Consider the following 11,988-nt stretch of genomic DNA (forward strand, 5'->3'; position numbering starts at 1 on the left):
GGTTCCGGATGTTACGATGTTAGAAATTGAACTGGACGCCTCTTAAAACAAATTAGAGACAGGTCTACGATCATTTTATAGTAAAATATTATGCCCTGTCTGAGCAAAATGTTCGTTATACTTTTTTATATTTATGTAGGCTAATTGCGAATATAAATATCAAATTAAACAGGCAGATCTAAATCCTAAATGTGAAGAATGAATGGTGTCATGGCAAAATTGCACAAATCTGGTTTCTGGATAATTTTCTTAAGGGATTGATACCAATAGCATATCCGTATACCAAATACCCTGTGTTAATTCATACGGCCTATTAGGGCTCAAGCTTAAAAGGCATAAATGACGCACTGCATTGGTTGTACCTAGTTGGAAAACACCCCGTGAACAAAAGGCATGAACCGTTCTGTCTGAACGCATGCCGCTGTTTAACAGGCTCCCAGCTGTGTCACTCAAACTCCGTGCACAGTTATGTCATTAGCATAGGGAGTGGACTATAAAGACGACCCTGGTCCAATGCGGAGTTCTCGCTGGGTCAGTGATAAGTTGGACGGGCTATCCATCACAGTCATTTGAAAGTCCTGCAAAATCTGCATCTCTCTGAGGAAAATCCCTTTACCGTTTGAGGAGGATTGTGATTTTAGGGACCAACGGATTACAAAATGTTGAGCAACCGGTCAACCACCACCCGGCAACCCTCCTCCTACAAGAGGATGTTCGGCGGAGAGCGTCCCGCAATGGCCCGGTCGACTTTCTCAAGCCGCCAGTACTCGAGCCCCGTGCGCTCCTCCAGGATGTCCTATAGTGTGTCCTCCGCGCCGCCGAGCATCTTCGCATCCAAGACCACCCGTCTCCGTAGCAGTGCCCCAATGCCCCGACTTTCATCGGATAACGTTGACTTCGCTCTCTCGGATGCCATCAACATAGAGTTCAAAGCCAACAGGACCAACGAAAAAGCGGAGATGATACATCTCAACGACAGGTTCGCCAACTATATCGACAAGGTGCGATTTCTGGAGCAGCAGAATAAGATTTTGATCGCGGAGCTGGAGCAGCTCAAAGGGAAAGGAACGTCCCGCATCGGGGATCTCTACGAGGATGAGATGAGAGAACTACGGCGGCAGGTGGACCAGCTGACAAATGAGAAAGCTCGGGTCGAAGTGGACCGGGACAACCTGGGGGACGACATAGAGCGGCTCAGAGAAAAGTAGGCTACGAACGTACTTACTGCCTATGTATAAGTTACGCTCAAATAATTGCCCTTCATTAAGTACCCTAATTAAGAAGAAAAAAATCGTAATTTGGCATTGCCTTAAGCATTATTAAGCACGCAGATCCGAAACAACACACAGATTAAAAGACTATTGTTAATCAAATTTTTGCTGGCTCTGGCTCTGGCTAGCATTAGATTGGATGCCTTTCTTTAGTTAAAAACGCAGAGAAACACGATTGCCTTTCTGTGTTTCGCCTTCAACTTATTACGCGATCACGAAATGTTTTTTTCAGGAAACTGCACAGCCTTAACTGTTTGTAATTTTGACAGTGACCAGCTGATGATTCTTGACTAGAGCGTCTACGATGCAAAAGAGTAGAACATATTCCATGTTGAAGGTTGTTTCGGTATTCTGGCTTAACTGCTCCGTGATTTTCTCTCCGATGTGGGTGTGGTACTTGTGGGGGCTGCATTGTGTAATACTTTCCAATCTCCCATCCAGACTTCAGGAGGAAATGCTGCAGAAAGAGGAGGCAGAACATAACCTACAGAGCTTCAGACAGGTACCGCATGTTATCCAGTTCATCTGAAGCACTTTTCCCTTTGAATAAACCCCCCTTGGAAATGACAGAATATCTCCAGATGTAAGGCATACCATAGCTGATCCCAAGCCTTTGTTAGGAAGGTTCCCACATGGTGATGCCTGGTTTATTGATCTGAAGCATTAAGGTGTCGTTTGCTGTCTACAACCTGTCAATCAGTCAGACGAGTTCATTCTCCAGAACCAATCCATAAAAACATCTGATTATTTTAATAAATGTATACTTTGTGTCATTTTTATGTTGGAATAAATGGGGTTGTACAGTGAAAAAACTGGGTGTGGTTTCAACCCCACCTACTTTGTTGATGGACCTGGATAGAGATCTGCAGTAGAAACAGGCTTTGTTGTCTCCACTCTGTAACCGGGTGGTGACTGATTTAACCTCAGATTGCCCAGAGCAATATTCTGGGTGCAGCTCCAATGCAGTCCCATGAAAAATCCATATCAATCTGGTAGCATTGCTAAAGTATTCATTTAGCAGACCTAGGCGATGTACCCAGGTGGATTTGATCCTGCGACCTCTTAATCTGCAGTCAAATCATTTACCAGTTTTTTTTTACTTATTTACTTTGCGATGTGCACCCGGTGCATCATTTTTCGGAGATATTTTCGTTTTTGGGTAGGCCTTGGAACAACTTGTGGCTACGCCCCTGCCACAGACACCCCCATCCCCAAGTCTGTCTGATCAGTCCACAAATATTGTCAATCTCAAGAAACAAGATGGAATAATCTGAATAAAATGTAATCTGTCAAATGTATTATTTAATAATGACAGGAGGGAAGTGGCACATCCAGTTAAAATGACTCAACAAAGGCCTAGAAGTTTGACTTGGTGCGTGTGTGTGTGTGTCAGTGTGTCTTGCCAAGTCTTACAAGCTCTCCTGCCAGTCAGTGGCCTAAGGCAGTGCTCAATAGTGAGCTTTGTCCAGGGGACGTTATGGCAGGAAAGCTGTTTCTCCCTCACGCCATTGTTACTGCACTGGATGGGGGAGAGGGGGTTTGTGGGTGAATGACAAAGCAAGCTGTTGTCCGAGTAGGCGACACAACCGCAAACTGGTGGGAGGCGGAGGGCTGTGTGTGTCTGTGTGTTTGTGTAAATGTGTGTTTGTGTGTGGCTGTGTGTGTGTGTAAATGTGTGTTTGTATGTGTGTGTAAATGTGTGTTTGTGTGTGTGTGTGTGTGTGTAAATGGGTTTGTGTGTGGCTGTGTGTGTGTGTGTTTGTGTGTGGCTGTGTGTGTGCGATGACACAGGCCGCTACTTGTAGCAGCAGCCAGACAAAAGCTGACCGTGTTTGGTCAAGTACATCTGGCACTGGCACTGAGAGCCCTTTGGGAAGCCAAGGTTGAGAGCAGAGAGCAATCTGGTGCCACCTTATGCTTGGATCAATACAAAATTGGACCTAATTGAGCATAGAATGTAGGCTATTGGACATAATTGACATTTTGAGATTCTCTCATAGACAATTCAAAGACACCCTATACAACGAGGATTTCCCACTGGCATATTTATAATTGTGCGATCGTCTTTGACTTTAAATACGGGAAGTTGGTAATCCCATTATCTCCCTTCCTGTTGCTTGTGTTGCCGGAGACAAATGCAGGACACTGTCTGTCTTAATCAGCCCACATACCCAGGCTGCGCTGTGCCGATTAGCAGGGAGGTTCACCCCAGTTTGCTAACACACAACAACAAATGCAATGCACAATCATTTGACACTCAGATCGAAAGGAGAATTCCGACAGTAACACGAGAAGCTTACAGCGCATTGGTGGATGTTTACGAGGCCGGTTGGATAACCGGTGTGGCGAATACACCAATCCTGTGTTCTGTGTCGTTGTGTGTTGTGTGTGTAGGATGTGGACAACGCCTCCCTGGCCCGCCTGGACCTGGAGAGGAAGGTGGAGTCTCTACAGGAGGAGATCATCTTCCTCAGGAAGGTGCATGACGAGGTGAGAGACGGCGACAGACTCGCTACTTGACGCAACGACTTTGAAGGTATTAATCCAAGTTAGCTGGAGGCCAGTTCCAGGTCCTTCCAGGGGCCATGTCAGAGACGGCGTTTTGCACGCCACTGTCACCCAGCCCTGATTGGATCAGCCTGTCAACCCTTCAGGGGTCATTGCCATGATTACCCACACTCGAATAGAGCACCGAGGCTTATGAGGGAGTGGATCAGGATAGCACATGGAATGATTAAGTATGTGCCGGGGAGAGAGGGCTTGATGGCTAAGTCATCTGTTGGGTGACGTCGACACACTGGATGACAGGTTTTGCCTTGTCAAAAAAAGTATGTGTTCATGTGTAACAACCCGATAATGTGTGAAACATTATATAGGATGGTAATACTGCAACAAGGGAGTCAGGTGGCTGAGCTGTTAGGGAATCGGGCTGGTAATCAGAAGGTTGCTGGTTCGATTCCCAGCCGTGCCAAATGACGTTGTGTCCTTGGGCACTTCACCCTACTTGCCTCGGGGGGATTGTCCCTGTACTTACTGTAAGTCGCTCTGGATAAGAGCCTCTGCTAAATAACTAAATGTAAATGTAAACAAGCAGACCTGAATGCTTTCCTCTCCTCCATTCTGCTCTCCCCTCCTCACCTCACCTCTCCTCTCCCCACCTCTCCTTTCCTCACCTCTCCTCTGTGTGCAGGAGGTCGCTGACCTGCATGCTCAGATGCACGAGCAGCATGTTCAGATAGACATGGACGTGGTCAAGCCTGACCTGACCAGCGCTCTGAGGGATGTCCGGCTGCAGTACGAGACTCTGGCCAACAAGAACATGCAGGATTCGGAGGAATGGTACAAGTCAAAGGTCAGTGAACAAATACGTTTGCTTCTGTTATTCTTTGTGTGTGTGTGTGTGTGTGTGTGTGAGTGCAACGTGAAGGACTCTCCTGGATCTCCCTCAGGGGGATTAGCCACTCTCAGCAGGACAGATGGTCCTGCACGCACACACACACACAATCACACACACACTCTCTCGTTTAAAAGCATATTCATCTTCACCAAGGGGAATCAAGGGGATTTTGGGGGGGTAGCACATTGTCCTTATTCTGAGTAAAAAAGATCTGTTTAGGTACAGACAGATCCCATTGGAGTGAAACAGTAAGACTCTGGGATGAAAGATAGAGGGAGGAGAGAGGGATTTCATCACTTAATCTCAGGGTAGTTGGACACTCCTGATGCAAGCGTCAGTCGTATAACTGTCTCTCTCGAACACACACACGCGCGCGCTTTCCTTTCCACGGTCACACCAACTCTCTAAACCGAACCCGACCTCACTTTACTGAATGCAGGCAACGAAGATGGAATACATGTTATGCTGTCCTAACAATGCCCCGGTTACAATCAATATAAGTCCCCCCTATCCGCCTGCTAGTAAGATGAGTCAGTATTTGTGTGGCATGGCATCATCCGATGCTCTGTCTAATGCTTTTCCTTTTCCCTCCCCCCCCCCCCTCCCCCCGGCGACCTTCCAGTTCACCGACCTGACTGAGGCGGCGGCGCGCAACACCGACGCCATTCGCCAGGCCAAGCAGGACGCCAACGAGTACAGGCGCCAAGTGCAGGTCCTCACCTGCGACGTGGAAGCCCTCAAAGGAACGGTAAGCCCCCTCGCTTCCTGTCTCCAGTGCCCTCGGCTCCCCTCAGACGACAAAGAGGCTTCATCACCCGTCAATGCTGATCCTGGATAAGCTTTGTCACCTCAAAATCAAATTAAAAGGGGAGGTTTATCTCGCGCCAGCCTCGTTTCCTTTCAGAGCCTCCCGTCCCTAACCCGCCCCCTCAGAACCGTACCTTAGCATGCTGTAGCAGAGAACTGGCTATTCTGATCATGTGCTGAGTCAGGAGTCATGCAACTTTAATGAGACTTTAAGCATTAAAATAGAACCGCGGCTCCAGCGAGGGCGTGCTGTTCTCCTCAGGGCTCGGTTTGACAGAGTGACGAAAGGAGGAGGAGACCTCGACGCCGGCATGAAACGCCCAATTTAGTTTGACGCTCGAGCGAACAAGCCCCCCGATCGAGCACGTCTTCCAAGTAGCATTTACGAACACAAAGAGGAATTTGAGTTTTGGTTAGGGTGGAGGCCATTCGCATGGGACTGACCGCCAAATCCACGTCCCTCCCTCAGAACGAGTCTCTGGAACGACAGATGAGGGAGATGGAGGAGACCTTCGGCCTGGAGGCGGCTAACTACCAGGACACCATCATCCGTCTGGAGGATGACATCCGCAACATGAAGGACGAGATGGCTCGCCACCTCAGGGAGTACCAGGACCTGCTCAACGTCAAGATGGCCCTGGACATCGAGATCGCCACCTACAGGAAACTTCTGGAGGGAGAGGAGAGCAGGTGACAACGGGGGGAAGGAATAAGACGGGGGGCGAAGGAGTGGGGGAGAGTGATACCGCGTCATAGATTTACAAGAAGGATAGAGAGAGAGAGGGGGGGGGGGGGGAGAGAGAGAGATAAAGAGAGTTTGTGTGTGTGCGCGCGCGTGTGTGTGTGTGTGTGCGTGTACATGAGTCAGGCTAAATGAACTCTGGAACAGGCTGGTTACTACCAGTCATTCTCCTGAGGTTGGCGGATTAGGAAGATTAGTCTGTCTGTGCTTTACATGCCAGTTTCTGGAATCCTCCACTGTCTGTCTAATGCGCTTTCCCTGCTCTATCCCCTTCCCTCCCTCCCCAACTGTCCTCCCCTCTCTTCCCCCCCATTGTTGTCCCTCAATCCCTCTTTCTCCTTTCATTGTCTCTTTCTCCCAGAATTACCACTCCTATGCCCAACTTCTCTTCTTTCAACCTGAGAGGTAAGTTGAAAGCCCCTTTAAACAGTTTTCTATTATAAAACTATTGAAAACCATTGCAGTGAATAGAACTGTACTGAGGACAAATTCCTGAGGATATGGCTTTTGGCAGCACAGCTCCCAGGCTGTTTGTTCTACACCAGCAAAGTCCCAGTAGAAGCCGAGGCCCTGAAAAGACATGAATTATAGATAGAATCCATAATGGAACTTCACTTCCCAGCTCTACAGGACACAAATTGTACTTATAAAGGCAACATTTTTGGGGGGGTGACAACAAAAATGACAACTAAAATATGAAGCAGTCATGTTTATCCAATTGGATTTCAGGTGTTATATACGTAATTGCACCTATTTCTTGGACTTTGAAATTGGATATGACTTATGTAAATTGGAAATTTATTTACATACTTTGTTTGTCCAATCATCTCCATATTACTTTAGAATCCATGGTGGAGGCTCGGCCAATGATGGACAGCCTGTCCAAAAAGGTTGTGATCAAGACTATTGAGACCAGAGATGGACATGTGAGTCTTCCATGAATGATCGATTGACTGAAGATCAGCAGGACACAGATTGGTAGCCTAGAAAAACCAGTCGAGATCATCGAATGACATCCGAAAATCCTGTCTTTTCTCCAATAGGTCATCAATGAGTCGACCCAGAATCATGATGAGCTGGAGTGATGCCGGCAAGACTCAAGAAGAAGAGGAGATAAGCCTCGGCTGGAGGACTGCTGACAGAAGATGAGAAATGGGGAGAGTGAATAGGGGATATTTCAGTTAATTTCAGTGAGCGTTAAAAGTATACTTAAACACAAAAACAAACCGTGCAAACATTTTAAGAACAGCTTTAAAAGTGCCTTGTCACCATGATAGAGGGGCTTGCTGATAGGGTTGTGCTGATATCCTACAGTAGAGTAGAAATAGAACACTGTTTAGAGAAGAAACCAGCTATACTGAATGTTTCTGTCCATCACTGCTGCAGTCTGTAGTTTACACTCTGTAACCACAGCAACACTGACACAATGGCTGTTTTCTTTTCTTATCAAATTTTACCAAATTATCATGAATAAAGACTGAAGCACTGTTTCATGTACGCAACCTACACCAACACCAAACGGTCTCTGCTTCTGTACCTCAATAAAACTTTGAAGAAAAACAAAACATCTGATATGTTTTTCGTTATTTATTTTAAGTACATTTAAATAGCAAAAATAAGGTCGTCTAATTATCCGTTTAAAAGACTATCTTGACTTGGAATTTAGCCGAACAGCTCATTTATCACAATCGAGGGGCTTTGTGCAATACATGACTACCCTCTAGCGGACAATTGATGGTACTTTCTTAAGTATCAGTCAATTACATTGGCCGTCAGCCGTTATTTATTTGGGACAGCTGGGCTAAACCACTGTGTACTCTTTTCTCCCTCCCCAGGCGCTTGTATGGACAATATAGGGTTTGTCAATATAGTGTTGATTTGTGCCATCCCACTGATGGTTGCCCCAATTACTGCCCACTATTAGATGTGGACTTTCATTGACCCCCTTTGACTAAAGGTGTGTTCTAGTCTGGAGTGTTCTAATTGGAGCTAGGAATTCGAGTATACAAAAGAATCACCTGCTGATTCTTTATATTCTTGCAGGTGCGTGTAATATTTTGGCCAGCAAAACAGAGACTCGAGATGTTGCATGCTCCGGTTGACTTAAGACAAGAACTTCAACCGAAACATTTGGTTAATCGGTTAACTTTTTGAGTTGTTAGGACAGCACTGGAATTACGCAACACGTCCATCTAATGCTATGGGTTTTGCGACATCTGCGTTTGCAAAACCAGGAACACTGTAGTGCAAGTCGGCTCTGTAGCAGAGACGGAGCGTTGCAAGTCCATCCCAGAGACGCGGAGAATTTAACGGTCGACAATGTTCTCGTGCCAACGGTTGTCAAAGTCAGAACACACGGGAGTTGCTCTCCAAGGTGCTGAACACGCAAGACAGCGGTTGTCTTGCACGGTCTTTGGAAGCTGTGTCGGAATCTTTCAAGAGGATCTCACCACACACCTGACGATCTCTCACGGCACAACGCGGAACAGTGGTTGAAAATCACTGAGTTAGTGGATGAGAGAGCTAGATATACCATCCTCTGCCTGGGACCTCGGGGTTACCATGGATGACAAGCTCACCCTCACTGCCCACATTGCTGTAGTCTCCCGGTCGTGTAGATCCACCCTCTACTACAACATCCGGAAGATCAGGAGATACCTGTCTGAGCATTGCCTGGTCTTCCTGGGGGACAGAGACTACTTCCTGAGGGAGTGGCCCGACATCCACTACTTCCCTAACATATATTTCCTGCCTGTGAGTGTAAGGGGTTGTGGGGGAGGAATGTGGGTTTGTGTGTGGTTTTATGAGGGATTGTGGTTGTGGGTTTGTGTGTGTGGTTGGATGAGAATTGTGTGGGTTTGGGTATGGTTGAAATAAATGGTTGCGTATGGTGGGGTTCTGGTTCACCTCAGACCTGTCCACCCTCCCGAACCCTTTACCTTATATAAGTCTGCCCTCATTTCCCATGAAGAGTAATCCATTAATTAAAACAGTTATTTTTATTTAGGTAAATACTAGTTCTGCACACACAAAAAGTAAAAAAAACGACGTATTTCATTATTTAGACACAAAAAAAAACAAATTTCAAATACTGTGCGTTTCACAATTGCATTGACACTCAGGTAAAATTACCAACAAAACATTTAGTGAGAAGATCTAGTCAAAAACACATTTAACAGAAAACATATTTCGATATGTTGTTCTAACAGGAACAGTGTGCATATGCTTGGAGTTAGAGAACCCCTCCCCCCGGTGGTAGAGAAGCGTTACTGCAGGAGCGGCCTCTGGCTGAGGTCAGCTTCCCACTTCACATGTGCTGAGGGTGGTTCTGAACGCAAGTGAAAAACTCCTGCACCGCTCTGCCCTCAAAGCAGATCTGACACATAGCTGCAAACCAGAATCAGAATCAGAAAGAGATTTATTCGCCATGAAAGTTTGCACAGACAAGGAATTTGCTTTGGCAGGAAGGTGCATACAATAAACATAAGAATCTTAAATTTAAATATGCGGTCTAACTATACTAAGGATACATAAACTAGCAATACTAAGTGGAAAACAATTCAAATAAAATATACAATAAAACAAAATATAAGTTGCCATCAAATAAAATATAAGTTGCCAGTTTACAATATAAAATACAATATAAAATACAAATATTACAGGAATTGTGATGTAGTGCAAAATGCAAATTGTTTTAAGACATGAAGTCGTTAAAGTCAGTGTGAACTCTTGGCCTTGTTGAGGAGGCCAACAGCGGAAGGGAAGAAACTGTTTGTGTGGCGTGAGGTTTTGGTCCTGATGGACCGCAGCCTTCTGCCGGAGGGGAGTGACTGAAACAGGGAGTGTCCAGGGTGGGAGGAGTTGGCCACAATCTTCTTCGCTCGCTTCAGGGTCCTCGAGGTGTGCAGGTCCTCAAGGGAAGGCAGATTGCAGCCAATCACCTTCTCCGAAGTGCGAATGATACGATCTGGTATGCTGCTGCCACTGCCAAAGACAAAAGCAGGCTGCAGCGTACCAGATGGTGATGGAGGAGGTGAGGATGGACTCAATGATGGCTGTGCCAAAGTGCACCATCATTGACTTTGGCAGGGTACAGCAGGTACCTGAGAGGCAGATAAACATGGCACCAAGTTGTAAATGTATACATTGAGGTACCGCTTACATTGATGTAGCAGATGTTAATAAACCACATTGTTTTGGCTTGTGAAAAAAAAAGACAGAGGCCAGTATTAGCTAATGCTAGTGCTAAGGCTGACGTTAATGTTAAGGCTAATGTTCATGCTAATGCTAACACCTCTTTAGGGAGATATTGGACTGACTGTTTCACCATGTCTCTTTTCATCAAAATATTGTACACCTCAACAGAGGTTTGTGGACCTTGCAGCTTCTGACCGTTGATCATCTTTACCTCCAGCTCAATAGACTGTGGACACACACACACATTTTGATATTCCCCAGAGGTGTAGATGAAGTATCATCAAGTATCGGCACAAAGAAACCATCCGCCGTGTGGGACTGACCTTGGAAAACCTGGATCTTTGGGGGAGATATCAAGGATTTATTATGTGTTCCTGCTCAATCGGTATAGATCACATTTCAGCCTTGCTATTTGCCCATTTAGTCTGTTATCTTTCATTTATATACAGTACACATGTGATAGATTGATTTTGTGGTTGATTTATTTTATTTTGGAAGCTGATCATTGATAAATTCAATAGGTCAAAGGGGCATAACATGGAAATTAATTTATAAACAGGTCATAAACAGGCAATGTATAATCTCTGATCTACTTGTTGAGCCATTTGAGAGATGACGTTTGTGATTGATTAGTCATGCCTGCAGAGGCCGGTAGAGGCCGCCAGAAGGAATGCATCGTGTCCAAGTATTGATATCTCCCCTTTTTAGGGGTACAACACACACACACACACACATGTGTATGTGTGTGTTTGTGTTCCTGCTGTAACTTAAATTGGATACTAAGTTTGAAAGGCATTTCTTCCTCACCTTGCAGAAGAGCTTGGAGAAGGACACCATCTCCAAGAGACCCACACGGATGACGGCAACCTTGGTGTTGTCCCTGAAGCCCAGACCATCACAGAATCCCGCTCCCACGGCAACGATGTTCTGGGCCAGACAGACGGGAAGACGTGAGCAAGCACACCATACCCCAGCAGCGTTAAGTCCCAGCTAATACTGTTCACCAAGCATCTGGGTGAGGTCAAACAGTGTTTGTGTTTCCTTGAATTCTTTATAGATCTGACAGTTTATGTGTTCCTTTAGCGGACCCTTTAGGTGAGGAATTAGGATACATTTTAGTAAAAAACGTTTTGCCTGAACTTGCTTGACTTAATTGTTTACATGAAGGGAGAGTGGTGAATGTTCTTCTGTGGTTTTATCATTAAAGAGTGATAAAAGTGACAGTTTTTTTTAATGATTTTGACCTTCAAAATGCAAATAAAACATGCAGACCCTGACTGTCTTCCACCACACTATGCACTTCTGAACCTTGATTCTCGGTTGTACTTCACTGTTTGGATGTAACTTTGGGTGTGCCAAGGGTGTGTGATTTGTACCACCTCAACAAAAACCTTTTGAAAATAAATGGTGTTGTTTGAAGTTAATTAGGAGAACGAGGGCCTAACTTCAAACAGCAACCCTTACCCACCATGGTGGTCTCACAGAACTTCTCTCTCCAGTTTCTCTCTGACGATGTTGGGGGGGGGGGGGGGGGGGGGGGGAGTACCCTCCTCAGACGCCCCTTAAAACCAAGC

General features: G+C 45.8%; 1 protein-coding gene across 1 annotated transcript; it reads left to right on the forward strand.

The window, feature by feature from the left end:
• Positions 1–529: 529 nt before the first annotated feature.
• On the forward strand, positions 530–7,782 carry vim (vimentin). Its single transcript, XM_084703601.1, has 9 exons — positions 530–1,204; positions 1,713–1,773; positions 3,666–3,761; positions 4,462–4,623; positions 5,291–5,416; positions 5,945–6,165; positions 6,579–6,622; positions 7,061–7,143; positions 7,261–7,782. Exons 1-9 carry the CDS (start codon positions 660–662, stop codon positions 7,300–7,302), a joined length of 1,380 nt encoding a protein of 459 aa, XP_084559727.1. The 5' UTR covers positions 530–659; the 3' UTR covers positions 7,303–7,782.
• Positions 7,783–11,988: the final 4,206 nt, after the last annotated feature.

Source organism: Hypomesus nipponensis, chromosome 8, assembly GCF_054491055.1.
Source record: "Hypomesus nipponensis isolate SF chromosome 8, ASM5449105v1, whole genome shotgun sequence".
Taxonomy (NCBI): domain Eukaryota; kingdom Metazoa; phylum Chordata; class Actinopteri; order Osmeriformes; family Osmeridae; genus Hypomesus; species Hypomesus nipponensis.